We start from the raw sequence: 26,754 nt of genomic DNA, 5'->3' as shown, positions 1-26,754 counted from the left end.
GGGGGCTCGGTGGCCCGGGGGGCTCGGTGGCCCGGGGGGCTCGGTGGCCCGGGGGGGCTCGGTCTCTATTGTTATTCGTCCGTTTCTTAGACATTATTATCGTCACCACTCATTTTTTGACCTCAAATTTGACCCCCTAAACATGCATGAAAACTCACCAAATTTGGCACGCACGTCATGACCGGTGAAACATTTTATAAAATGGAAAAATTAACCCAATCTGCTCTCTAGCGCCACCGAGAAACAGTAAAATAGGCGCCGTGGCCCGTAGGAATGTCGCAGAGAGATCAAACCAACGTTGACGCGTTCGTCTCATTGAGATCTAAAATTCACGCGCTGACACCCCTGACCTAAATCCAACAGGAAGTCTGCAATTTCCCTTTCAAATTAAAATTTTGCTCAAAATCACTCCTCACGAAAGAATTATCTCCTCCGAGACCGTTTGTCGTACAGACATAAGAGTCACGCGACGTGATAGAGGAGAAGTTTCTCTACAAAAGTTGTTGAAATCATTGTCAAAAGTGTCATGGTGTGGATTTTATTAGCCCTCAAAGTTGGAAGTCTGAAATCCTGCCTTGCTCCTGCCCTCATCCGTTATAATGGGGGGAAAAGGAAAAAAGTCGCCTCTTTTCATCACCTTGAACAAGTTGCGACTGCGGCTGTGACTTCCTATCGACAAACCGAGCACATGTGAATCATCCCCAGGTCCTCCTGAACAAGATGATGTGACATAAGTGGGGAAAATTTCATGTTATATGTACGTTTTCACAGGTATGAAAAGGTGTGCGCTCTGCATTTTTTTTGCTCTCAGTTATAATGGAGCCGGATGGGGAAAAATGTCACACTTCTCACAAACTGAGGCCTCTACGGTCCAAACTAAAAGTCTGACTGCTCTGAAAGCCTCACCAACTGAAAGACAACTAATTTTCCTATCAAACATGATATTTTTTGTTCAGTTTTACCAAACAGGAAAGGAACACGGAGCAGTTGTTTCCCAAACAGAACCTTTTATTTTCTCCTCTCTCCACTCTAACAGACATGACCATATATGGGCGTACAGTGCAGTTACACAGCTGACAGCAGCTGTCAATCAAACTCTGACACTCAGTGCCTTCATTCAGTGACTGTCAAAAGCAGATGGGAGAAGCTAACAGCTCCATGTTAGTGGATGACAGATGCTAACAACTCCATGTTATTGGATGATGCATGCTAACAGCTCCATTTTTTTGGATGGGACATGCTAACAGCTACTTGTTAGTGGATGGGAGATGCTAACAGCTACATGTTAGTCAATCAATCAATCAATCAATGTATTTTTGTACAGCCCAGTATCACAACAGCAGCTGCCTCAGAGGCTTCAAGATGTTACATTGGTTGGTAAAAATAAAAACAGTGAATAAGCATAATGTTAATATGTCAAATTCACAGTAAGGAGACAAAACGAAGCAACCACCGCCTTAGACCCTCACATCCGGCAAGAACAAACTCCAGAAACCCAGTGGGAGAAGAAGAGATCTTGGGGAGAACCACAGTATGGAGGGATCCCTCTCCCAGGGACGGACAGCTTTGGCAACAGCTAGCATGAGACAATAAGAAGTAAAGCCTCGGACAATGTTGAGGACAGTCCGTTGGACGGTCCAGCACAGGAACCACGGATCCCAGCAGTAGAACTGAAGCCAGTCCGCGGGCAGGACCGACAGGAGTGTCCTCCCGGTCCGGACGGAGCTTGTTCGTAGGCCCTCGTAATAGTGGAGTCAGCAACTGAACCTGGAGAAGACTCCCCCTCGAAGGGGGGGACAGCAGGGGAAAAGCAATGAAGGGACTAAAGGGAAGAACATTCAGACATTAGAGGACAGGGCTCAGTGCTCCGTACTTCCCACAGCATTCTGGCTCCTGGGGCAGCTTTGTGGATAGTTTACTGTTTTAAACTAGTATTTAGTTAGTATAGTTTAGTTTAGTTTAATTTAGTTTGGTTTAGTTTAATTTTGTTTAGTGTAATTTGGTTTAGTTTAGTTTAGTTTAGTTTGGTTGGGAGATGCTAACCACTCCATGTTAGTGGATGGGAGATGCTAACAGCTACATGTTAGTGGATGGGAGATGCTAACAGCTACATGTTAGTGGGTGGGAGATGCTAACAGCTACATGTTAGTGGGTGGGAGATGCTAACAGCTACATGTTAGTGGATGGGAGATGCTAACCACTCCATGTTAGTGGATGGGAGATGCTAACAGCTACATGTTAGTGGGTGGGAGATGCTAACAGCTACATGTTAGTGGGTGGGAGATGCTAACAGCTACATGTTAGTGGGTGGGAGATGCTAACAGCTACATGTTAGTGGGTGGGAGATGCTAACAGCTACATGTTAGTGGATGGGAGATGCTAACCACTCCATGTTAGTGGATGGGAGATGCTAACAGCTACATGTTAGTGGGTGGGAGATGCTAACAGCTACATGTTAGTGGGTGGGAGATGCTAACAGCTACATGTTAGTGGGTGGGAGATGCTCACAACTCGCATGTTAGTCGGTGGACGTCTCAGTCGCTGGCCGGCGGGGAGGCTCGGCCCCGACCAATGCCGCTTGCGGCTTTAATTATTATTGTTATTATTGTTATTATTACTCTGTCATCTGTCAGAGTTCACTTCAAAGGTTCCTGAAGACAAGTCTGCTTCATTCGTGTGTGTGTGTGTGTGTGTAGAAACTGGCCGTGTTGAAAGACGGGTTCCGTCTGGATTCGGGTTCTCAGCAGGACTTGTGGACCAGCGACTCAGACCGGTCCAGTCCACCAGTCTTCCAGGACGCCGGATCCCAGACCGACATCCCTGCTGAGGTGAGTCCAGATCCGTCAGGTCCAAAACCGTCAGGTCCAGATCCGTCAGGTCCAGAGCCGTCAGGTCCAGGACCAAAATCTTTTAGAACCAGCATTTTCAGGGAGTCCTCATGAAGACAGGTGGATCAGGTCCTGTGATGAGGGTTAGGGTGAGGACTCAGAGGGGGACTGAGATCTCAGAGGGGGACTGAGGTCTGGTCCTTGGTTCTGGTTGGTCAGCTCCTGGGTCTCAAGGCCCCAGCAGTGGACGGGGTTCTCCCTGGTCCCTCCAGTCTCTGGGTGTCCAGGACCGTCCTGTTGATGGTCTCTGGACCAGGGCGTGGCGCCTCCCTGGAAAGTCTAGTCCAGGTTCCACCGATAGTCCAGCCTCAGATCCAGGAGGAACAATGTGGTTCTGGTCCTGGAACCCCGGACCAGCTCTAGACCCTCCATCGGGGCTCCAGGGCTCATGGGAGTTCTTCCAACCAGTCCACATGGGTTCTGTGGACCTGGAGAAGGTGGTCTCCCCTCAGGGTGTCTTGTGGGGTCCTCTGGGAGTCCAGGGCTCCTGGTTCAGGGCCGCCCGGTCTCTGCAGGACCGCAGCAGGACTCTGGTCCACATGACATTGGACCTGGTCCTGGTTCATGTTGGACTCCAGCAGGACTGAACTTTGGCTCCGGTTCTGTTCAGAACCTTTATGGACAGAATGTCGGTCTTCCTCTTCCTCCTCTTCCTCCAGGTGCCCCCCTGACATGCTAGTGACATCTGACCCTTGACCCTGCTGAGACCCTCATCACACTCCTGCCGTCTGGCCCTCCAGACCCTCCAGACCCTGCAGACCCTCCAGACCCTCCAGACCCTCCAGAACCCTGCAGACCCTCCAGACCCTGCAGACCCTCCAGACCCTCCAGACCCTGCAGACCCTCCAGACCCTCCAGACCCTGCAGACCCTCCAGACCCTCCAGACCCTCCAGAACCCTGCAGACCCTCCAGACCCTCCAGAACCCTGCAGACCCTCCAGAACCCTGCAGACCCTCCAGACCCTCCAGAACCCTGCATACCCTGCAGACCCTCCAGAACCCTGCAGACCCTCCAGACCCTGCAGACCCTCCAGACCCTCCAGAACCCTGCAGACCCTCCAGACCCTGCAGACCCTCCAGAACCCTGCAGACCCTCCAGACCCTCCAGAACCCTGCAGACCCTCCAGAACCCTGCAGACCCTCCAGAACCCTGCAGACCCTCCAGACACTCCAGACACTCCAGAACCCTGCAGACCCTGCAGACCCTCCAGACCCTGCAGACCCTCCAGAACCCTGCAGACCCTCCAGACCCTGCAGACCCTCCAGACACTCCAGACCCTTCAGACCCTGCAGACCCTCCAGACCCTGCAGACCCTCCCGAACCCTGCAGACCCTGCAGACCCTCCAGACCCTCCAGAACCCTGCAGACCCTGCAGACCCTCCAGACCCTCCAGAACCCTGCAGACCCTGCAGACCCTGCAGACCCTCCAGAACCCTGCAGACCCTCCAGACCCTGCAGACCCTCCAGACCCTCCAGAACCCTGCAGACCCTCCAGACCCTGCAGACCCTCCAGAACCCTGCAGACCCTCCAGACCCTCCAGAACCCTGCAGACCCTGCAGACCCTCCAGACACTCCAGACCCTTCAGACCCTGCAGACCCTCCAGACCCTGCAGACCCTCCAGAACCCTGCAGACCCTGCAGACCCTCCAGACCCTGCAGACCCTCCAGACCCTTCAGACCCTGCAGACCCTCCAGACCCTGCAGACCCTCCAGAACCCTGCAGCGTTGAGCCTTATCAGTATCAGATGTTCTGTTTTTGTTTTTCTATCAGTTCTTCCAGTTCCTGTTTATTCTGGGTGTCGGTCGTCCTCCGTGGAACCTTCATTTAACTTTATGTAGTTGGCGTCCCTCAGACCCTCAGACCCTCAGACCCTCAGACCCTCGGACCCTCAGACCCTCGGACCCTCAGACCCTCGGACCCTCAGACCCTCGGCCCCTCAGACCCTCGGACCCTCAGACCCTCAGACCCTCGGCCCCTCAGACCCTCGGCCCCTCAGACCCTCGGCCCCTCAGACCCTCAAACCCTCGGACCCTCAGACCCTCGGCCCCTCAGACCCTCGGCCCCTCAGACCCTCAGACCCTCGGCCCCTCAGACCCTCAAACCCTCGGCCCCTCAGACCCTCGGCCCCTCAGACCCTCGGCCCCTCAGACCCTCAGACCCTCGGCCCCTCAGACCCTCGGCCCCTCAGACCCTCGGCCCCTCAGACCCTCAAACCCTCGGCCCCTCAGACCCTCAGACCCTTGGCCCCTCAGACCCTCGGCCCCTCGGCCCCTCAGACCCTCAGACCCTCAGACCCTCAGACCCTCGGCCCCTCAGACCCTCAGACCCTCAGACCCTCAGACCCTCGGCCCCTCAGACCCTCGGCCCCTCAGACCCTCAGACCCTCAGACCCTCGGCCCCTCAGACCCTCAGACCCTCGGCCCCTCAGACCCTCAGACCCTCAGACCCTCGGCCCCTCAGACCCTCAGACCCTCGGCCCCTCAGACCCTCGGCCCCTCTGACCCTCGGCCCCTCTGACCCTCGGCCCCTCAGACCCTCGGCCCCTCAGACCCTCAGACCCTCGGCCCCTCAGACCCTCAGACCCTCGGCCCCTATCTCCCGGGTTCTCAGCCTCTGTGTGCTGCAGCGCGGTAAAGCACCGACAGGGATTCTGAAAAACCTTTATTGTGGTGAAAACGTTGCATCGTTCTGCTTCAGAGCCTGTTGACTCCGGAGGCAGAACCGTTCTGATGAAGCCTGGACGCTCGGTCACACTGTGGAACCCATTTGCTACATTTTCATGTCAAGCTGTTTTAAGGTGTTTCTGCCGTGTGGAGGCATCAGCTCCGACCTCCACGGCAGATCCTCCTGCGGCGGCGCCTCGCCTCGCCTGCGGCGGCGGCGCCTCGCCTCGCCTGCGGCGGCACCTCGCCTCGCCTCGCCTGCGGCGGCGCCTCGCCTCGCCTGCGGCGGCGCCTCGCCTGCGGCGGCGCCTCGCCTGCGGCGCGGCGGCGCCTCTGGTGCTCTGCAGCGAGACGCGGATCGCCTGGAGAGGAAAAGCTGCGTGACGCTGCTGGATGTGGGATTAAACGGTGAACGCCATGATTCTGCTCACTGCTGATCCAAAAGTGTTTTTCTATCGTTTTCGTTCGTGTTTTTACGTTTGGAATAAGATTTAAAATGTTGATTTTTTTTTTTATTTTTTTTTATATTTGAGAGCTTCAACCTCAACCCGCCGAATGTCATTAAAATCTTCATCTCTGGACTCGTCCTCCGCCCGGTCCGCGGCGCCCTCTACTGTACCCACATTTCATTCATGAGCTCATCTGCATGCCCATATATGGTGCCAGGGGGCGGAGTCGGGGGGTTGTGGGCGGGGTCGGCCACCGTCGGGTTCTCCGTGGACGTTGCGACCCGCTGAGCTCCGGACTGTTTTCAGCTCCTGAACGGTTCCTGCTCTGAGGCGGCGAGGCTCCGGCCGGTCTGCCGGAACCAAGACCACAAATCTGATTTCTGAGCCGTGAGCCCAGCAAGCAGACCCCCACCTGAGCAGACCCCCCCTCTCTGGTCCTCCAGTGTCTGATGCGGTTCTCTCTGGTTCTCTCTGGTTCTCTCTGGTTCTCTACGTTCCGTCTCTCAGTTCTTGACGAAGCCCAACAGGCTGGCGGAGAAGGTCCGGCTGAGCCTGAACCTGGAGGAGGCCCGGAGGAGGTGAGCTTCTGGTCCTGGGTCCTCAGGTCCCCGGGTCCTCGGGTCCTCGGGTCCTCCTCAGACCGCGTGCGGTTCTGGTCCTCAGGATCTCCGACCTCGAGGTGCAGATCGCCGGGCTGGACCGCGAGGCGTGGCCGGGGCTGCTGGACCCGGAGCGGGACCGCCTGATCCTGATCAGCGAGAAGGAGGAGCTGCTGAAGGAGCTGCAGTACTCCGGGCCCCGCCGGGACCCGGACCCGGACCCGGACCCGGACCCGGACCGGGCCCGCCAGCTGGAGAACCAGAGGAAACGCCTGGAGAGGGACCTGCAGACCGCCAGGGACCACCAGAGCAAGGCCCTGACCGAGAGGTGAGCCCGACCCGTCCCCAGGTCCAGCAGGGACCGGCGTGGACCGGAGAGGGACAGGGGAGTCTCAGCTTCCTCCTCTTGTCCCTGTCCGTCCCCGACGTCCCCCTGTCCCTGTCCGTCCCTGATGTCCCCGTGTCCCTGTCCGTCCCTGACGTCCCCTGTCCCTGTCCGTCCCTGACGTCCCCTGTCCCTCGTCCCCCGTCCCTGTCCGTCCCTGACGTCCCCTGTCCCTCGTCCCCCGTCCCTGTCCGTCCCTGACGTCCCCCGTCCCTGTCCGTCCCTGACGTCCCCGTGTCCCTGTCCATCCCAGGCTGCGTCTCCACTGCCGGAGGAAGCAGCTGGTGAGGGAGCTGGAGGAGACGGTCCGTCTCGCCTCGTCTCTTCAGTCTCAGCTGAAGAGGTGAGTGTCCTCCTGAAGACGTCCGTCTCTGGACTCTAAATGTCCAACTGAAGACTTCTTACATCCAGAGTCTCCGTCTGTTCTTTCATTTCAACTTCAGACAAATTTAGTCCAGTTCTTCTAAACTTCTAAAGAAAGAAAAGACTTTTTAGCCCCTTTTCCACCGGCCAGGAAACCCGCTAGCACCGGCTAACACCCGCTAGCACCGGCTAACACCCGCTAGCACCGGCTAACACCCGCTAGCACCGGCTAACACCCGCTAGCACCGGCTAACACCCGCTAGCACCGGCTAACACCCGCTGACACCCTTTAACACCCGCTAGCACCGGCTAGCACCCGCTAACACCCTTTAACACCCGCTAGCACCGGCTAACACCCGCTAGCACCAGCTAACACCCGCTGACACCCTTTAACACCCGCTAGCACCGGCTAGCACCCGCTAACACCCGCTAGCACCAGCTAACACCCGCTGACACCCTTTAACACCCGCTAGCACCGGCTAGCACCCGCTAACACCCGCTAGCACCAGCTAACACCCGCTGACACCCTTTAACACCCGCTAACACCGGCTAGCACCCGCTAACACTGGCTAGCAGACTAAAGGGTTCCATCAGCATTCAGACCCGGGTTTTTAACGGCTCGCTGCTACCGGCTTTTAGTGGGAGGGACACTTCCGGTAACTTACGTGATGACGTTACCGCAGCGTGGCTATGTTAGCGTGGCTATGTTAGCGTGGCTATGTTAGCATGGCTACCTTAGCGGTGCAATGTTAGTGTGGCTACATTAGCCTGGATACATTAGCGCGCTAGCTGTTGCTTGTGGACACAGCGTGAGACCAGCACTGCAGGACAGGAGACCAGAGAGCTCCTGATCCAGGAAGAGGACACTCGTCCTCAGCTGACCGGGACGGCGGCTGTGTCCCAACGTCCACACCGTCTTCTACAGGACACTACGTAGTGAACACATCTCTAAGGCTGTCCAAATGTCCAGATAGCAAAAAAGAAGGGCCCTCGAAATTTCCCACAATGCATCTTGAAAAGTAGTTGGCATCGATTGTCCCTGGACGGCCCAGTTTTACCCATGGTGCATTGTGAATCTCCAGCAAAATGGCAGAAGAGCAGCCGCGAATAATTGAATGATATATTTTAATTTATTCTTCAGAGATCAGAAAGACGACAGGAAAGGAAAATGCAGAATAAGAGACATTAAAAAATATATGTATTACTGAACATCTGGTTACCATGGTTACCATGGTTACCAAGGTAGCGGCCGGGGGTCACGTGATCAGCGCTGAGGGGAAAAGTAGGGAGCTGCGAGTCCGAATCCCAACAGACTGTAAAGTCCACTCTGTGGTCCAGCTCTGTAGGGACTGAGGGGTCGGGGACGGGGTCGGGGACGGGGTCGGGGACGGGGTCGGGGACGGGGTCGGGGACGGGGTCGGGGTTGGGGATGGGGACGGGGACGGGGTCGGGGACGGGGACGGGGACGGGGTCGGGGACGGGGACGGGGTCGGGGTCGGGGACGGGGACGGGGACGGGGTCGGGGATGGGGTCGGGGACGGGGTCGGGGACGGGGACGGGGTCGGGGTCGGGGTCAGGGACGGGGTCGGGGTCGGGGTCAGGGACGGGGACGGGGACGGGGTCGGGGTCGGGGACGGGGTCGGGGACGGGGTCGGGGTTGGGGATGGGGGGCGTTCAGGTGCAGTGTGTGTTCTGCTTATTTTTTACTGTCGCTGTGCTCCGTCACGCTGATGATGTCATCAGTGTGGGACGCCATCAGTGCAGGAAAGCGCAGCGCCGCGGCGAGACCCGGGTCTGCAGGCGGAGGGGGCGGAGCCTAGAGGCCGGTTGTTCGCTGCAGTGGGAAGGGGGGGTCATTGTTTTAATGTTTCCTGTTTGATTTCCCCCCATCCCCCCGTCCCCGGTCCCCCCATCCCCCTGTCCCCCTGTCCTCCACCCCATCCCCCCCGTCCTCCCCGTCCTCCACCCCGTCCCCTGTCCCCCGTGTCCCCTATCCCTCGGTCCCCCCCATCCCCCGTTCCCCCCCCCGTCCTCCCCCATCCCCCCTGTCCCCCCCATCCCCCGTTTCCCCCCGTCCCCCCATCCCCGGTCCCCCCATCCCCCTGGCCCCCTGTCCTCCACCCCATCCCCCCATCCCCCCATCCCCCCGTCCCCCCTGTCCCCCCATCCTCCCCCCGTCCCCCCAGCCTGTCCTCCAGCACCCTGTCCTGCTCCTCGGGCAGCAGTCGGGGGTCTCTGACGTCCAGCCGGGGGTCTCTGGCCACGTCCAGCCTGGGCTCCGGGTCGTCTCTCAGCCTGGACCTGATCCTGGACCAGCCGGACCTGGCGGACCCGGACCTCCAGAACCTGCTGGAGAGCCTCCTGCAGGAGGGGGGTCAGGGGGGTCAGGGGGGTCAGGGGGGCTACCGGCCGCCCAGCTCCATCACCACCATCCATGAGAACGAGGTGGCGCCGGGCCCCCTGGCCGGGGCCCCTGGGGGCGGGGCCGGGCCGGGGGGCGGGGCCGGGGGCGGGGCCGCGGGGGGGTCCAGGGTCCAGACCCTCCGTCTGTCAGAGACTCGCTCCGTCAGCTCCCTGTCCCCCCGGTCCTCCCTGTCCTCGCTGTCCCCGCCCTGCTCCCCGCTGGTCTCCACCTCCAGCCTCCTGATGGGGGCGCCGGACCAGGACCAGGACCAGGACCTGGACCAGGACCTGGAGCTGCACGGCAGGCTGGCCAAGCTGGAGCTCAACCTGGAGGAGGAGCAGAACCAGAACCCGCAGAGAGACGAGGGTCCAGGTAACCAGAAGCGGTTCCTCAGTAGAACCCTCAGTAGAACCCTCATGGTTCTTGACCCGTTCCTCTCAGGCGAACCTCAGAACTTACTGGGTGTTCAGGACCTGGGTCTGTTGGTCCAGAACCTGCTCCTCAGGAACTGATCAGCAGAACTTTGAAGAACGGTTCCAAGAACCTGACGGGTGTGAGGACAGCAGGGCCCTGGTCTCTGAGCAGGGGGGCTGTGGGGGACTTCAGGCTGGGGGGAGGGGGGCTGCCGGGACCAGAGACCCAACAAGCAGAAGTCCCTCCAGGAACCAGCAGCAGGTTCTTCAGCCGCGTTCCGCTGCTGCTGTGGAAACACGTCCGTCTCCAGCTGAATGACACTCTCTGTTCCGTCTAGACTCCGCCCCCCGGCTGCTGGGGGCGGGACCCGAGAGGCTGGGCGTGGCCTCAGCAGCATCCGACGAGTCGGTGGCGGCTGACAGCGGCGTGTACGAACCGCCGGAACGCAGGTAGACCCTCCAGAACCGCCGGAGAAAAAACACTGTTCTGGTTCTGTCAGTCTGTGTGTGTTAGCTGTTAGCTGCTACCTGTTAGCTGTCAGTCTGTGTGTGTTAGCTGTTAGCTGCTACCTGTTAGCTGTCAGTCTTTGTGTGTTAGCTGTTAGCTGTTAGCTGTCAGTCTGTGTGTTAGCTGTTAGCTGCTACCTGTTAGCTGTCAGTCTTTGTGTGTTAGCTGTTAGCTGTTAGCTGTCAGTCTTTGTGTGTTAGCTGCTAGCTGTTAGCTGTCAGTCTTTGTGTGTTAGCTGTTAGCTGCTAGCTGTCAGCCTGTGTGTGTTAGCTGTTAGCTGTCAGCCTGTGTGTGTTAGCTGCTAGCTGTTAGCTGTCAGTCTTTGTGTGTTAGCTGTTAGCTGTCAGTCTTTGTGTGTTAGCTGCTAGCTGTTAGCTGTCAGTCTTTGTGTGTTAGCTGTTAGCTGCTAGCTGTCAGCCTGTGTGTGTTAGCTGTTAGCTGCTAGCTGTCAGCCTGTGTGTGTTAGCTGCTAGCTGTTAGCTGTCAGTCTTTGTGTGTTAGCTGCTAGCTGTTAGCTGTCAGTCTTTGTGTGTTAGCTGCTAGCTGTTAGCTGTCAGCCTGTGTGTGTTAGCTGCTAGCTGTTAGCTGTCAGTCTTTGTGTGTTAGCTGTTAGCTGCTAGCTGTCAGCCTGTGTGTGTTAGCTGGTAGCTGTTAGCTGTCAGTCTGTGTGTGTTAGCTGTTAGCTGCTAGCTATCAGTCTGTGTGTGTTAGCTGCTAGCTGTTAGCTGCTAGCTATCAGTCTGTGTGTGTTAGCTGCTAGCTGTTAGCTGCTAGCTGTCAGCCTGTGTGTGTTAGCTGTTAGCTGCTAGCTATCAGTGTGTGTGTTAGCTGCTAGCTGTTAGCTGCTAGCTGTCAGCCTGTGTGTGTTAGCTGCTAGCTGTTAGCTGCTAGCTGTCAGCCTGTGTGTGTTAGCTGTTAGCTAGCTGTCAGCCTGTGTGTGTTAGCTGCTAGCTGCTAGCTGTCAGTCTGTGTGTGTTAACTGCTAGCTGCTAGCTGTCAGTCTGTGTGTGTTAGCTGCTAGCTGCTAGCTGTCAGCCTGTGTGTGTTAGCTGCTAGCTGCTAGCTGTCAGCCTGTGTGTGTTAGCTGCTAGCTGTCAGCCTGTGTGTGTTAGCTGTTAGCTGCTAGCTGTCAGTCTGTGTGTTAGCGGAGTTTTGGTTCTGCTCCGTCACATGGGGCATCGTATTGAGGATTCATATATGTCATGCTACCCCCCCTCTCTTGCTCTCTCTGTCTCTCTCCCTCCCTCCCTCTCTCTCTCTCTGTCTCTCTCCCTCTCTCTCTCTCTCTTGCTCGCTCTGTCTCTCTGTCTCTCTCCCCCTCTCTCACTCTCTCTCTCTTGCTTTCTTTCCCTCTGAGCGTGCCGGTCCCGGTCCTGTCCTGGTCCTGTCCCAGTCCCGGTCCTGTCTTGGTCCTGTCCCGGTCATGTCCCGGTCCTGTCCCGGTCTTGTCCCGGTCTTGTCCCAGTCCTGTCCCGGTCCTGTCCCGTTTTTGTCCCGGTCCTGTCCTGGTCATGTCCCAGTCCTGTCCCGGTCCTGTCCCGGTCCTGTCCCGGTCCTGTCCCGGTCCTGTCCCGGTCCTGTCCCGTTTTTGTCCCGGTCCTGTCCTGGTCCTGTCCTGGTCCTGTCCCGGAACTGTCCCGGTCCGGTCCGGGTCCTGTCCCGGTCCTGTCCCGTTCCTGTCCCGGTCCGGTCCGGGTCCTGTCCCGGTCCTGTCCCGGTCCTGTCCCGTTCCGGTCCGGGTCCTGTCCCGGTCCTGTCCCGTTCCTGTCCTGGTCCAGTCCCGGTCCGGTCCTGCAGTCTCAAATAAAGGCAGCAGGCACCTCGGCGTCTTCCTGCTGTGAGACTAAAACCTGTTTGACAGTAAAAGACTTCAGTCCAACGATATACAGTCCAACAGGACGGGGGACACAAGACCCTCAGAGAACCCTGGAGAACCCTGTCCTCCTGCTGTTCTGCTGTCCTCCTGCTGTCCTGCTGTCCTCCTGCTGTCCTCCTGCTGTCCTCCTGTCCTCCTGCTGTCCTCCTGTCCTCCTGCTGTCCTCCTGCTGCTGTCTTTTCAGACCACACAGCCTTTGTCCGTCTCTGTCCCCTGTGGTCTGTCCTCTGTCCCCAGCCCGTCATGGGAGACAGTCCGTCCCCGATGAGACTCATGTCCATCGCCCCCGTCCCACCTGGAGACAGATGATGATCTGCCGTCCCTCTGTCTCTGTCTGTCTCCAGACCGGGCGTCCCTGCAGACCTGCTGTCCTCCTGTGAGGACCGCTTGTCCCCCAGTTGCTCCCGGGTCCAGCTCGGGTTCCGGTACGAGTCCAGAGACCAGCGCTTCAGCGTCTCCGTCCTGCAGCTGAGCAACTGCAGCGTCCTCGGTCTGCCGGGGGACCAGCGCCTGTGAGGACCCGTCTGTCCCCCGTGTCCCCCATGTCCCCCCTGACTGTAGACCTGGACCCCCGCCTGACTGTAGACCACTGTAGACCTGGACCCCTCCTTACTGTAGACCTGGACCCCCCCTTACTGTAGACCTGGACCCCCCTGACCGTAGACCACTGTAGACCTGGACCCCCCCCCTGACTGTAGACCACTGTAGACCTGGACCCCCCCCTGACCGTAGACCACTGTAGACCTGGACCCCCCCTTACTGTAGACCTGGACCCCCCTGACCGTAGACCACTGTAGACCTGGACCCCCGCAGCCTGACTGTAGACCTGGACCCCCCCCTCACCGTAGACCTGGACCCCCCCGACTGTAGACCTGGACCCCCCCCTGACCGTAGACCTGGACCCCCCCACCCTGACTGTAGACCTGGACCCCCGCAGCCTGACTGTAGACCTGGACCCCCCTGACTGTAGACCTGGACCCCCCCCTGACCGTAGACCTGGACCCCCGCAGCCTGACTGTAGACCTGGACCCCCGCAGCCTGACTGTAGACCTGGACCCCCCCCTGACCGTAGACCTGGACCCCCCTGACTGTAGACCTGGACCCCCCCCCTGACCGTAGACCTGGACCCCCCTGACTGTAGACCTGGACCCCCCTGACTGTAGACCTGGACCCCCCCACCCTGACTGTAGACCTGGACCCCCGCAGCCTGACTGTAGACCTGGACCCCCCTGACTGTAGACCTGGACCCCCGCAGCCTGACTGTAGACCTGGACCCCCCTGACCGTAGACCTGGACCCCCCTGACTGTAGACCTGGACCCCCGCAGCCTGACTGTAGACCTGGACCCCCCCCCTGACCGTAGACCTGGACCCCCCCACCCTGACTGTAGACCTGGACCCCCCCACCCTGACTGTAGACCTGGACCCCCCCACCCTGACCGTAGACCTGGACCCCCCTGACTGTAGACCTGGACCTGGACTGGTCCAGGTTCTCTTGACGTCTTGTTCAGAGTCAGGTTCCTGGTTTTTTGTCCTGAGGACAGAAGACAGCTGACAGTCAGGTCTTCAGCCGTCCCCAGTTGTCCCGTCTGTCCCCAGTCTGTCCCCAGTCTGTCCCCAGTCAGCAGAGCGCTGGACGAGGTGAGGGACTCTGACTGTCCCGGTCTGTCCCGCAGGTACGTCCGCCTGGCCGTCGTCCCTTGCGTCCGGGCCGTCCCCTGTCTCTTCAGGACACGCGGCTCGCTGCCGGGGGACACGGCGTCCTTCAACGAGCTGTTCGGCATGCACATTTCCCACAATGCCCTGCGGCAGAAGACACTGAGAGTGGACGTCTGCAAGACCGGCAGGACGGGCCATGAGGAGTGTGTGGTGAGACGGCAGTGTCCTCGGTGTCCTCATGAGACCGTCAGCAGGACAAAACTCAGATCGTTAAAAACTCCTGATGGAGAGTCTTCAACTAATGAGACGTCCTGTCCCCGTCCTGTCCCCGTCCTGTCTCCGTCCTGTCCCCGTCCTGTCCCCGTCCTGTCTCCGTCCTGTCCCCGTCCTGTCTCCGTCCTGTCTCCGTCCTGTCCCCGTCCTGTCTCCGTCCTGTCTCCGTCCTGTCCCCGTCCTGTCCCCGTCCTGTCTCCGTCCTGTCCCCGTCCTGTCCCCGTCCTGTCTCCGTCCTGTCCCCGTCCTGTCCCCGTCCTGTCTCCGTCCTGTCCCCGTCCTGTCTCCGTCCTGTCTCCGTCCTGTCCCCGTCCTGTCCCCGTCCTGTCTCCGTCCTGTCCCCGTCCTGTCCCCGTCCTGTCCCCGTCCTGTCCCCGTCCTGTCTCCGTCCTGTCCCTGTGCTGTCCCCGTCCTGTCCCCATGCTGTCCCCGTCCTGTCTCCGTCCTGTCCCTGTGCTGTCCCTGTGCTGTCCCCGTCCTGTCCCCGTCCTGTCCCCGTCCTGTCCCCGTCCTGTCCCCGTCCTGTCCCTGTGCTGTCCCGTCCTGTCCCCGTCCTGTCTCCGTCCTGTCCCCGTCCTGTCCCTGTCCTGTCCCCGTCCTGTCCCCGTCCTGTCCCCGTCCTGTCCCTGTGCTGTCCCCGTCCTGTCCCCGTCCTGTCCCCGTCCTGTCTCCGTCCTGTCCCTGTCCTGTCCCCGTCCTGTCCCTGTGCTGTCCCCGTCCTGTCCCCATCCTGTCTCCGTCCTGTCCCCGTCCTGTCCCGGTCCTGTCCCCGTCCCTGTGCTGTCCCCGTCCTGTCCCCGTCCCTGTGCTGTCTCCGTCCTGTCCCCGTCCTGTCCCCGTCCCTGTGCTGTCCCCGTCCTGTCCCTGTGCTGTCCCCGTCCTGTCCCCGTCCTGTCCCCGTCCTGTCCCCGTCCTGTCTCCGTCCTGTCCCTGTCCTGTCCCCGTCCTGTCCCTGTGCTGTCCCCGTCCTGTCCCCATCCTGTCTCCGTCCTGTCCCCGTCCTGTCCCGGTCCTGTCCCCGTCCCTGTGCTGTCCCCGTCCTGTCCCCGTCCTGTCCCCGTCCCTGTGCTGTCCCCGTCCTGTCCCCCCCCAGGCCGGGGCTCAGGTCAGCCTGGCCGACCTGGGCTGCTCTCCACAGAGGGTTTCCAGGTGGTTTAACCTGCTGAGTCCGGTCCACATGTCAGAGATCCACAGCAGTGACTCGGACCAGAACCAGGACCGGGACCAGGTCTGGATCTACACATGGGAACTGGTGACAGACAGACAGCGGAGTGAGAGCGATGTGTGTTTTCCAGACCGGAGTTTCAGGAAGTCACAGAGTCGCCGCTGCAGATTCTCTAGAAGAAGAAGAAGAAGAGGAGGAGGAAGAGGAGGAAGAGGAGGAGGAAGAGGAGGAAGAGGAGGAAGAGGAGGAAGAGGAGGAGGAAGACGAGGAAGAAGGAGGAGACGAATGGTGAGACAGGAGGAAGACCGTCGCTGCTGGAGTCACAACTCCTGGTAGTCTCCTTACAGATTAGCAATGCTAACAGCTGTTAGCACCTCTGTCTCCTTAGCAGCTGCAGCCGTCCTGCTGGCAGAACCTCTGAGGTTCTGCTGCAGGTTCTGCTGCAGGTTCTGCTGCAGGTTCTGCTGTAGGTTCTGCTGCAGGTTCTGCTGCAGGTTCTGCTGTAGGTTCTGCTGCAGGTTCTGCTGTAGGTTCTGCTGCAGGTTCTTCTGTAGGTTCTGCTGTAGGTTCTTCTGCAGGTTCTGCTGCAGGTTCTTCTGTAGGTTCTGCTGCAGGTTCTTCTGCAGGTTCTGCTGCAGGTTCTTCTGCAGGTTCTGCTGCAGGTTCTTCTGCAGGTTCTGCTGTAGGTTCTGCTGTAGGTTCTGCTGCAGGTTCTTCTGTAGGTTCTGCTGCAGGTTCTTCTGCAGGTTCTGCTGTAGGTTCTTCTGCAGGTTCTGCTGCAGGTTCTTCTGTAGGTTCTGCTGTAGGTTCTTCTGTAGGTTCTGCTGCAGGTCATCAGCTGTAGGTTCTTCTGTAGGTTCTGCTGCAGGTCATCAGCTGTAGGTTCTTCTGTAGGTTCTGCTGCAGGTCATCAGCTGTAGGTTCTGCTGTAGGTTCTTCTGCAGGTTCTGCTGCAGGTCATCAGCTGTAGGTTCTTCTGCAGGTTCTGCTGCAGGTCATCAGCTGTAGGTTCTTCTGCAGGTTCTGCTGCAGGTCATCAGCTGCAGGTTCTTCTGTAGGTTCTTCTGTAGGTTCTGCTGCAGGTCATCAGCTGTAGGTTCTGCTGTAGGTTCTTCTGCAGGTTCTGCTGCAGGTCATCAGCTGTAGGTTCTGCTGTAGGTTCTTCTGCAGGTTCTGCTGCAGGTCATCAGCTGTAGGTTCTGCTGTAGGTTCTTCTGCAGGTTCTGCTGCAGGTCATCAGCTGTAGGTTCTGCTGTAGGTTCTTCTGCAGGTTCTGCTGCAGGTCATCAGCTGTAGGTTCTGCTGTAGGTTCTTCTGCAGGTTCTGCTGCAGGTCATCAGCTGTAGGTTCTTCTGTAGGTTCTGCTGCAGGTTCTGCTGCAGGTTGTTCAGTACTTTGTTCAGTAATAAACTTGCTTCAGGCCTGGAGACCCTCTGGACGGATTTGAGGACGTTCCTCCTGAGGGGGCGGAACCCCCAGAGGAAGAGGAGGAGTCCTTTCTGGACAACAGCCAATGGGAGGCGAAAGAGGCGGAGCCTAAAACTGGTCCTGGTCCGGTGACAGCCCCCATAGCGGAGAAGGTACCGGTGCCGTCCAGGTTTTCCCGTCGACCGGGAGCTCCTGAGGCATGAGGGTTCTGTCTGGGTCCAGGTCAACAAGCAGACCAGCACCGGGACCGGGACCGGGACCGGGACCGGGACCGGGACCGGGCGCCCGGCGGTGCGGCCCAAGCAGCACCGGCAAAGCGGCCTCATGAGGGGCAGCACCATCATCCGGTCCAAGACCTTCTCCCCGGGCCCCCAGAGCCAGTACGTCTGCAGGGTACGTGGAACCTTTGACCTTTGACCCGGGCGGCGGAAGCGAGGTTCCTCACGTCGGGTTTCCTCGGCAGATCAACCGCAGTGACAGCGACAGCTCCACCCTGTCCAGGAAGTCCCCGTTCGTCCGCAACGCCTCGGAGAGACGCAGCGTCAGGGCCAAGAAGGTAGGACTCCTCTGACCTCCGACCTCTGACCTCTGACCTCGAGACACGTCCAGGAACTGCAGGAGACCGGCTGAGGAGGTTCTCCAGAGCCAGAAGCTCCGACTCAGGTGGACTCTGATCTGATTGGTCGAGTTTGAAAAGTCGATGATTCAACGTTTCAATTCGGATTCAGACCGAAGTCCTGAAGACCCGCTGCTGGGACCTGGACTGGGTCTGGGTCTGGATCAGGGTCTGGATCAGGATCAGGGTCTGGGTCTAGATTAGGATCAGGGTCTGGATCTGGGTCAGGATCAGGGTCTGGGTTCTCTCGCTGACCCTTCCTACAGACGTTCTAACTGCTGGACTCTGTAGTCTTCCTGGATGACCCACCAAGTCCCAGAGTCCAGGTCCCAGAGTCCTCTACCAGGTCCCAGAGTCCACTACCAGGTCCCAGAGTCCTCTACCAGGTCCCAGAGTCCACTACCAGGTCCCAGAGTCCTCTACCAGGTCCCAGAGTCCACTACCAGGTCCCAGAGTTCAGAGTCCACTACCAGGTCCCAGAGTCCACTACCAGGTCCCAGAGTCCACTACCAGGTCCCAGAGTCCACTACCAGGTCCCAGAGTCCACTACCAGGTCCCAGAGTCCCCCGTCAGACCCTGACAGAGCCGTTGTCCTCTTCTTGTCTCTCCCAGCCTCCGATTCAGGTCCGAGGTCTGGACGGCCTCCTGAGGACCTCCCTGGACCTGGAGCTGGACCTGCAGGTGTCCCGGACCCGGCAGGCCCGGCTGGCTCGGGAGATCCGGGTCCTGAGGGAGCTGAAGACGGAGCTGGAGACGGCCCGGCAGCAGAACCAGCGGGACCTGCCGGACTGGGTCCAGGAGGACGACAGGTTCCGACTGCTGCTGAGGACGGTCGAGAGACAGGTGAGGGACCAGGACCAGGACCAGGACCAGGACCAGCTCTGGTCTGGACTCAACATGTTCTGTCTGTCCTGTTGTCCTCCTGTCTGTCCTGGTGTCCTCCTGTCTGTCCTGTGGTGTCCTCCTGTCTGTCCTGTGGTGTCCTCCTGTCTGTCCTGATGTCCTCCTGTCTGTCCTGGTGTCCTCCTGTCTGTTCTGGTGTCCTCCTGTCTGTCCTGGTGTCCTCCTGTCTGTTCTGGTGTCCTCCTGTCTGTCCTGATGTCCTCCTGTCTGTCCTGGTGTCCTCCTGTCTGTCCTGATGTCCTCCTGTCTGTCCTGTGGTGTCCAGACTCCGGAGGAGCAGCAGCAGGAGAGACGGGTGGAGAAGATGATGAGAGCCGCCGCCAGGGACGTCCACAAGATCCGAGGACAAAGCTGCAAAGAAGTCCCCGAGGTGCAGACGTTCAGGTGAGGAGACACCAGCACTGGCTAGCAGTTAGCCACTAGCTAGCATGTAGCAACTAGCTAGCTTGCAGCCACTAGCTGACCTGTAGCCACTAGCTAACATGTAGCCACTAGCTAGCATATAGCCACTAACTCACATGTAGCCACCAGCTAGCATGTAGCCACTAGCTAACCTGTAGCCACTAGCTAACATGTAGCCACTAGCTAACTTGTAGCCACTAGCTAACATGTAGCCACTAGCTAGCATATAGCCACTAACTCACATGTAGCCACCAGCTAGCATGTAGCCACTAGCTAACCTGTAGCCACTAGCTAGCATATAGCCACTAACTCACATGTAGCCACCAGCTAGCATGTAGCCACTAGCTAACCTGTAGCCACTAGCTAACATGTAGCCACTAGCTAACTTGTAGCCACTAGCTAACATGTCGCCACTAGCTAACTTGTAGCCACTAGCTGACCTGTAGCCACCAGCTAGCATGTAGCCACTAGCTAACCTGTAGCCACTAGCTAACATGTAGCCACTAGCTGACCTGTAGCCACTAGCTGACCTGTAGCCACTAGCTAACATGTAGCCACTAGCTAACTTGTAGCCACTAGCTGACCTGTAGCCACCAGCTAGCATGTAGCCACTAGCTGACATGTAGCCACTAGCTAACTTGTAGCCACTAGCTGACCTGTAGCCACCAGCTAGCATGTAGCCACTAGCTGACCTGTAGCCACCAGCTAGCATGTAGCCACTAGCTGACCTGTAGCCACCAGCTAGCATGTAGCCACTAGCTGACCTGTAGCCACTAGCTAGCATATAGCCACTAGCTGACCTGTAGCCACTAGCTAGCATGTAGCCACTAGCTAGCATGTAGCCACTAGCTGACCTGTAGCCACCAGCTAGCATGTAGCCACTAGCTGACCTGTAGCCACCAGCTAGCATGTAGCCACTAGCTGACCTGTAGCCACCAGCTAGCATGTAGCCACTAGCTGACCTGTAGCCACCAGCTAGCATGTAGCCACTAGCTGACCTGTAGCCACTAGCTAGCATATAGCCACTAGCTGACCTGTAGCCACTAGCTAGCATATAGCCACTAGCTGACCTGTAGCCACTAGCTAGCATATAGCCACTAGCTGACCTGTAGCCACTAGCTAGCATGTAGCCACTAGCTAGCATATAGCCACTAACTCACATGTAGCCACTAGCTAGCATGTAGCCATCGGGGTGGGCGATATGGCAAAAATGTCATATCACGATTTTTTAAAATTAATATCACGATCATGATTTTATCACGATTCTTTTTTATATTGATTTTTCTAGACTAATTTGCAAGTTTGACCATTTTTTCCACAATGTTAAACATATAAAACGTATAAAATGTATTTAAACATGTAAAACCCTAAAAGAAAAAAAAAGACAATTTAATGAACAGCAGCAGAGTGCAATTTTGCAACACAAAAACTAAACACACCAAATAGATTATTAAAAAGGGTCAATAAAAATGCAAACTTAGCTGGTTGCCTCTTAAAGGGCAACAATTCAGAACAAAAACAATTTAACTTTAACATCTATAACCTGAGTGAATAACACAGCTGCTTCAGAACATTTTTTGTTCAGAGATCTAAACTTTTATCTCCTTTTAAAAATGAGGTAAAAGATAATGAACAATGAATGAATGAATGAATTGAACGAATGAATTTATTTATTTCGAACATGTATAAAAAGAAAAAAGATAAAAAGGAAAGTTAATGCAAATCAAGGAAAAAGAAAAAAACAAAAAAAACAAAAAAAAACAAAAAAAACAACATAACAGCACAGTTCGAAAAAAGGAGTAGGAAGAAGTAAACACTTTTTAGAGATTCCTCCCCCTTTTTAACTATTAACAAGTTTTAAAATCATACATCATAGGACATCACATAATATATGTATACATATACCGTGCAGATATCCCTATAAATACATAATATATACCCACACATACCATATACTTATCCCCATAAATATATACTATATAACAGAATAATTATAATATAACTACAGTATAACAGCAATATATCAATTTCCACTATATGTATAACACTCAACACCATTTGTTCTCATCGTCCAGAGTTCCAGACTTCCTCCTCCATGTACTTATTAAGAAATATTTTTTGTACTTTTTTTTAAACAGATTTATGTTGCTACTTGGTTTTATTTCTGGGTCCAGACTGTTCCACAGAGCCACTCCACAGCCTGACATGCACATACTTTTCAGTGTAGTTCGAACTTACAATAAAGTACACTTTTGTAACACAAAAAACTAAACACATCAAATAGCTTTTAAGCAGTTTTCATGGGATACAGCGTTAATAGTTGCGCTATCTGACCACTAGAGGGCTCTGTCTCCACTGAAAACAGCCCCTCATCGTCCCATTAAACCAGACGTTCCACTAGTGATCAGACTGAAGGGTCGTTTCAGCTGTTAGCTTGATGGTGTGTTCACTAAGTGTCTTTTCACATTTCTGTGATTTGTTGTATATAAAATCCCTCATGCTAGCTTGTGAACTGCTAGCGGTAGCTCGCTAGCTAGCATTAGCATCGGTGCTAGCTTCAGCGTCTCTCCCTCCAGCTTGTTGGGGTGTTTCTATGGCGACTGATCTCTTGTAGATCCTGTACTGCTGCTGTAAACCAGCTCTGTCTGACACAGCCTCCACCCAGCCTCCACCCATCCTCCACCCAGCCTCCTCCCAGCCTCCTCCCAGCCTCCACCCAGCCTCCACCCAGCCTCCTCCCAGCCTCCACACAGCCTCCACCCAGCCTCCACCCAGCCTCCACCCAGCCTCCTCCCAGCCTCCACCCAGCCTCCACCCAGCCTCCACCCAGCCTCCTCCCAGCCTCCTCCCAGCCTCCACCCAGCCTCCACACAGCCTCCACACAGCCTCCACCCAGCCTCCTCCCAGCCTCCTCCCAGCCTCCTCCCAGCCTCCACCCAGCCTCCTCCCAGCCTCCACACAGCCTCCACCCAGCCTCCTCCCAGCCTCCTCCCAGCCTCCACCCAGCCTCCACCCAGCCTCCTCCCAGCCTCCACCCAGCCTCCACACAGCCTCCACCCAGCCTCCACCCATCCTCCACCCAGCCTCCTCCCAGCCTCCACCCAGCCTCCACACAGCCTCCACCCAGCCTCCACCCATCCTCCACCCAGCCTCCTCCCAGCCTCCACCCAGCCTCCACCCAGCCTCCTCCCAGCCTCCACCCAGCCTCCACACAGCCTCCACCCAGCCTCCACCCATCCTCCACCCAGCCTCCTCCCAGCCTCCACCCAGCCTCCTCCCAGCCTCCACCCAGCCTCCACACAGCCTCCACCCAGCCTCCACCCATCCTCCACCCAGCCTCCTCCCAGCCTCCACCCAGCCTCCTCCCAGCCTCCACCCAGCCTCCTCCCAGCCTCCACCCAGCCTCCTCCCAGCCTCCACCCAGCCTCCACACAGCCTCCACCCAGCCTCCACCCAGCCTCCACCAGCCTCCTCCCAGCCTCCACCCAGCCTCCTCCCAGCCTCCACCCAGCCTCCACACAGCCTCCACCCAGCCTCCACCCATCCTCCACCCAGCCTCCTCCCAGCCTCCACCCAGCCTCCTCCCAGCCTCCACACAGCCTCCACCCAGCCTCCACCCATCCTCCACCCAGCCTCCTCCCATCCTCCACCCAGCCTCCTCCCAGCCTCCACCCAGCCTCCTCCCAGCCTCCACCCAGCCTCCTCCCAGCCTCCACCCAGCCTCCACACAGCCTCCACCAGCCTCCACCCATCTCCACCCAGCCTCCTCCCAGCCTCCACCCAGCCTCCTCCCAGCCTCCACACAGCCTCCACCCAGCCTCCACCCAGCCTCTCCATCCTCCACCCAGCCTCCACCCCAGCCTCCACACAGCCTCCACCCAGCCCTCCACCAGCCTCCACCCAGCCTCCACCCAGCCTCCACCCATCCTCCACCCAGCCTCCACCCAGCCTCCACCCAGCCTCCACCCAGCCTCCTCCCAGCCTCACCCAGCCTCCTCCCAGCCTCCACCCAGCCTCCACACGCCTCCACCCAGCCTCCAACCCATCCTCCACCAGCTCCTCCCAGCCTCCACCCAGCCTCCTCCCAGCCTCCACACAGCCTCCACCCAGCCTCCACCCATCCTCCACCCAGCCTCCTCCCATCCTCCACCCAGCCTCCTCCCAGCCTCCACCCAGCCTCCTCCCAGCCTCCACCCAGCCTCCACCCAGCCTCCACACAGCCTCCTCCCAGCCTCCTCCCAGCCTCCACCCAGCCTCCTCCCAGCCTCCACCCAGCCTCCTCCCAGCCTCCACACAGCCTCCACCCAGCCTCCACCCAGCCCCTCCCAGCCTCCACCCAGCCTCCTCCCAGCCTCCACACAGCCTCCACCCAGCCTCCACCCAGCCCCCTCCCAGCCTCCACCCAGCCTCCTCCCAGCCTCCACACAGCCCTCCACCCAGCCTCCACCCAGCCCCCTCCCAGCCTCCACCCAGCCTCCACCCAGCCCCCTCCCATCCTCCACCCAGCCTCCTCCCAGCCTCCACACAGCCGCCACCCAGCCTCCACCCAGCCTCCACCCAGCCTCCACCCAGCCCCCTCCCAGCCTCCTCCCAGCCCCACCCAGCCTCCTCCCGCCTCCACCCAGCCTCCTCCCAGCCTCCACCCAGCTCCACCCAGCCTCCTCCCCAGCCTCCACCCAGCCTCCACCCAGCCTCCACCCAGCCTCCTCCCAGCCTCCACCAGCCTCCAACCCAGCCTCCACCCAGCCTCCTCCCAGCCTCCACCCAGCCTCCACACAGCCTCCACCCAGCCTCCACCCATCCTCCACCCAGCCTCCTCCCAGCCTCCTCCCAGCCTCCACCCAGCCTCCACCCAGCCTCCTCCCAGCCTCCACACAGCCTCCACACAGCCTCCACCCAGCCTCCACCCAGCCTCCTCCCAGCCTCCACACAGCCTCCACACAGCCTCCTCCCAGCCTCCACCCAGCCTCCTCCCAGCCTCCACCCATCCTCCACCCAGCCTCCTCCCAGCCTCCACACAGCCTCCACCCAGCCTCCTCCCAGCCTCCACACAGCCTCCACACAGCCTCCACCCAGCCTCCACCCAGCCTCCTCCCAGCCTCCACCCATCCTCCACCCAGCCTCCTCCCAGCCTCCACACAGCCTCCACCCAGCCTCCTCCCAGCCTCCACCCAGCCTCCTCCCAGCCTCCACCCAGCCTCCTCCCATCCTCCTCCCAGCCTCCACCCAGCCTCCACCCAGCCTCCACACAGCCTCCACCCAGCCTCCACCCAGCCTCCACCCAGCCTCCTCCCAGCCTCCACCCAGCCTCCACCCAGCCTCCACCCAGCCCCTCCCAGCCTCCACCCAGCCCCCTCCCAGCCTCCACCCAGCCCCCTCCCAGCCTCCTCCCAGCCTCCACCCAGCCTCCCTCCCAGCCTCCTCCCAGCCTCCACACAGCCTCCACCCAGCCTCCTCCCAGCCTCCACCCAGCCTCCACCCAGCCTCCTCCCAGCCTCCACCCAGCCTCCTCCCAGCCTCCACCCAGCCTCCACCCAGCCTCCACCCAGCCCCCTCCCAGCCTCCACCCAGCCCCCTCCCAGCCTCCCACCCAGCCCCCTCCCAGCCCCCTCCAGCCTCCACCCAGCCTCCTCCCAGCCTCCTCCCAGCCTCCACCCAGCCTCCACCCAGCCTCCTCCCAGCCTCCACCCAGCCCCCTCCCAGCCTCCACCCAGCCTCCACACAGCCTCCACCCAGCCCCCTCCCAGCCTCCACCCAGCCTCCTCCCAGCCTCCACACAGCCTCCACCCAGCCTCCACCCAGCCTCCTCCCAGCCTCCACCCAGCCTCCACCCAGCCTCCACCCAGCCCCCTCCCAGCCTCCACCCAGCCTCCACCCAGCCTCCACCCAGCCTCCACCCAGCAGCAGCTCCACAGCGCTCTGCTCGCTGTTTGCTGCCTTTGCGTCCTGAATGCAGCTCTGGCTGCGTTTTTTTTGGTTTTTTTTTTTCAAACCATCGTTCATGTTGCTCTGCTTGTATCTATCATGTATGAGGAGAACTGAGCTGGAGGGAACATTTAGCTAATATTATCTGAGGCTTTCAGGTAACATCATCACTCCAAAAACTATTAGGTGAAAAAAGAAGGAGGAGGAGAACGTGCTGACGATTTAACGATCTTTCTGATTTATGAGATCGTCCTGACGTTATAATCCTTAACGATCTTATATCGTCATATCGCACACCCCTATGGAGCCACGAGCTAGCATGTAGCCACTAGCTAGCATGTAGCCACCAGCTGACTTCCTGTGTCCTGACTTCCTGTCCTGACTTTCTGTCCTGACTTCCTGTGTCCTGACTTTCTGTCCTGACTTCCTGTCCTGACTTCCTGTCCTGACTTCCTGTCCTGACTTCCTGTGTCCTGACTTCCTGTCCTGACTTCCTGTCCTGACGTCCTGTGTCCTGACTTCCTGTCCTGACTTCCTGTCCTGACTTCCTGTGTCCTGACTTCCTGTTCTGACTTCCTGTCCTGACGTCCTGTCCTGACTTCCTGTCCTGACTTCCTGTGTCCTGACTTCCTGTCCTGACTTCCTGTCCTGACTTCCTGTCCTGACGTCCTGTGTCCTGACTTCCTGTCCTGACTTCCTGTCCTGACTTCCTGTCCTGACTTCCTGTGTCCTGACTTCCTGTCCTGACTTGCTGTCCTGACTTCCTGTCCTGACGTCCTGTGTCCTGACTTCCTGTCCTGACTTCCTGTCCTGACGTCCTGTGTCCTGACTTGCTGTCCTGACTTCCTGTCCTGACTTCCTGTGTCCTGACTTCCTGTCCTGACTTCCTGTCCTGACTTACTGTCCTGACTTCCTGTGTCCTGACTTCCTGTCCTGACTTCCTGTCCTGACTTCCTGTGTCCTGACTTCCTGTCCTGACTTCCTGTCCTGACTTCCTGTGTCCTGACTTCCTGTCCTGACTTCCTGTCCTGACTTCCTGTCCTGACTTCCTGTGTCCTGACTTCCTGTCCTGACTTCCTGTGTCCTGACTTCCTGTGTCCTGACTTCCTGTCCTGACTTCCTGTCCTGACTTCCTGTCCTGACTTCCTGTGTCCTGACTTCCTGTGTCCCTGACTTCCTGTCCTGACTTCCTGTGTCCTGACTTCCTGTGTCCTGACTTCCTGTGTCCTGACTTCCTGTCCTGACTTCCTGTCCTGACGTCCTGTGTCCTGACTTCCTGTCCTGACGTCCTGTGTCCTGACTTCCTGTCCTGACTTCCTGTGCAGGGAGAAGATGGCGTTCTTCACGCGGCCGCGGCGCTGCGTCCCGGACCTGCCGTCTCACGATGTGTAGAAACATTTCAAAGTGTTTGTCCTGCTGATCCGCCTGAGAGACAAAGTAGAAGTCAGCTAGCTTCCATCTGGTTGGACATTAGCATTAGCTTAGCTTAGCTTAGCTTTTCATTTCTTTCAGTTTCTCGGCTAATGTTCTCAATCGTTCCAATCATGCTCTTATTGTGAAAGGACCCTGGCAGAGCCAGCATGGAGGAGCCCTGGTTGAATCTTTCCAGACTTCCTGTCTGGACGTTGGTCTCCGTCTCGTCTGTCCTCGTCTTCGCTGTTTGGTGGACACCGGATCAAACCGACGGGCTCCTGCCGTTGGACCACCTCTGAAGTTCTACGTGACGCCGTCTCTCGCTGACGGAGTTTTTCTTGACGTAGTTCTGGTTGCTTCTCTCCACACTTCACTGTTTGTTCTCCAAATGTAACGAATGTAATGAAGCCCGGAGCTGCAG

The 26,754-nt window shown here is 58.3% G+C and overlaps 1 protein-coding gene across 1 annotated transcript in view; it reads left to right on the top strand.

Annotated features, from left to right (window-relative positions):
• wwc1 (WW and C2 domain containing 1) overlaps nucleotides 1–26,381 on the top strand; it is a 46,583-nt gene extending 20,202 nt beyond the window's left edge. The window contains exons 7-22 of the mRNA XM_030086611.1: nucleotides 2,697–2,828; nucleotides 6,511–6,581; nucleotides 6,667–6,930; nucleotides 7,241–7,330; nucleotides 9,537–10,126; nucleotides 10,506–10,617; nucleotides 12,896–13,063; nucleotides 14,226–14,418; nucleotides 15,575–15,709; nucleotides 15,777–15,934; nucleotides 17,067–17,226; nucleotides 17,297–17,467; nucleotides 17,538–17,630; nucleotides 18,303–18,533; nucleotides 18,859–18,977; nucleotides 26,246–26,381. Of these exons, the coding sequence (XP_029942471.1) occupies nucleotides 2,697–2,828; nucleotides 6,511–6,581; nucleotides 6,667–6,930; nucleotides 7,241–7,330; nucleotides 9,537–10,126; nucleotides 10,506–10,617; nucleotides 12,896–13,063; nucleotides 14,226–14,418; nucleotides 15,575–15,709; nucleotides 15,777–15,934; nucleotides 17,067–17,226; nucleotides 17,297–17,467; nucleotides 17,538–17,630; nucleotides 18,303–18,533; nucleotides 18,859–18,977; nucleotides 26,246–26,312 (2,754 nt within the window). The 3' untranslated portion in view covers nucleotides 26,313–26,381. The remainder of the gene's footprint in view (nucleotides 1–2,696; nucleotides 2,829–6,510; nucleotides 6,582–6,666; nucleotides 6,931–7,240; nucleotides 7,331–9,536; nucleotides 10,127–10,505; nucleotides 10,618–12,895; nucleotides 13,064–14,225; nucleotides 14,419–15,574; nucleotides 15,710–15,776; nucleotides 15,935–17,066; nucleotides 17,227–17,296; nucleotides 17,468–17,537; nucleotides 17,631–18,302; nucleotides 18,534–18,858; nucleotides 18,978–26,245) is intronic.
• The last annotated feature ends 373 nt before the right edge of the window (nucleotides 26,382–26,754 follow it).

The sequence above is a fragment of the Salarias fasciatus genome, unplaced genomic scaffold (genome assembly GCF_902148845.1).
Source record: "Salarias fasciatus unplaced genomic scaffold, fSalaFa1.1, whole genome shotgun sequence".
In the NCBI taxonomy this organism is placed as follows: domain Eukaryota; kingdom Metazoa; phylum Chordata; class Actinopteri; order Blenniiformes; family Blenniidae; genus Salarias; species Salarias fasciatus.
This window is presented reverse-complemented; position numbering and strand designations above follow the sequence as displayed.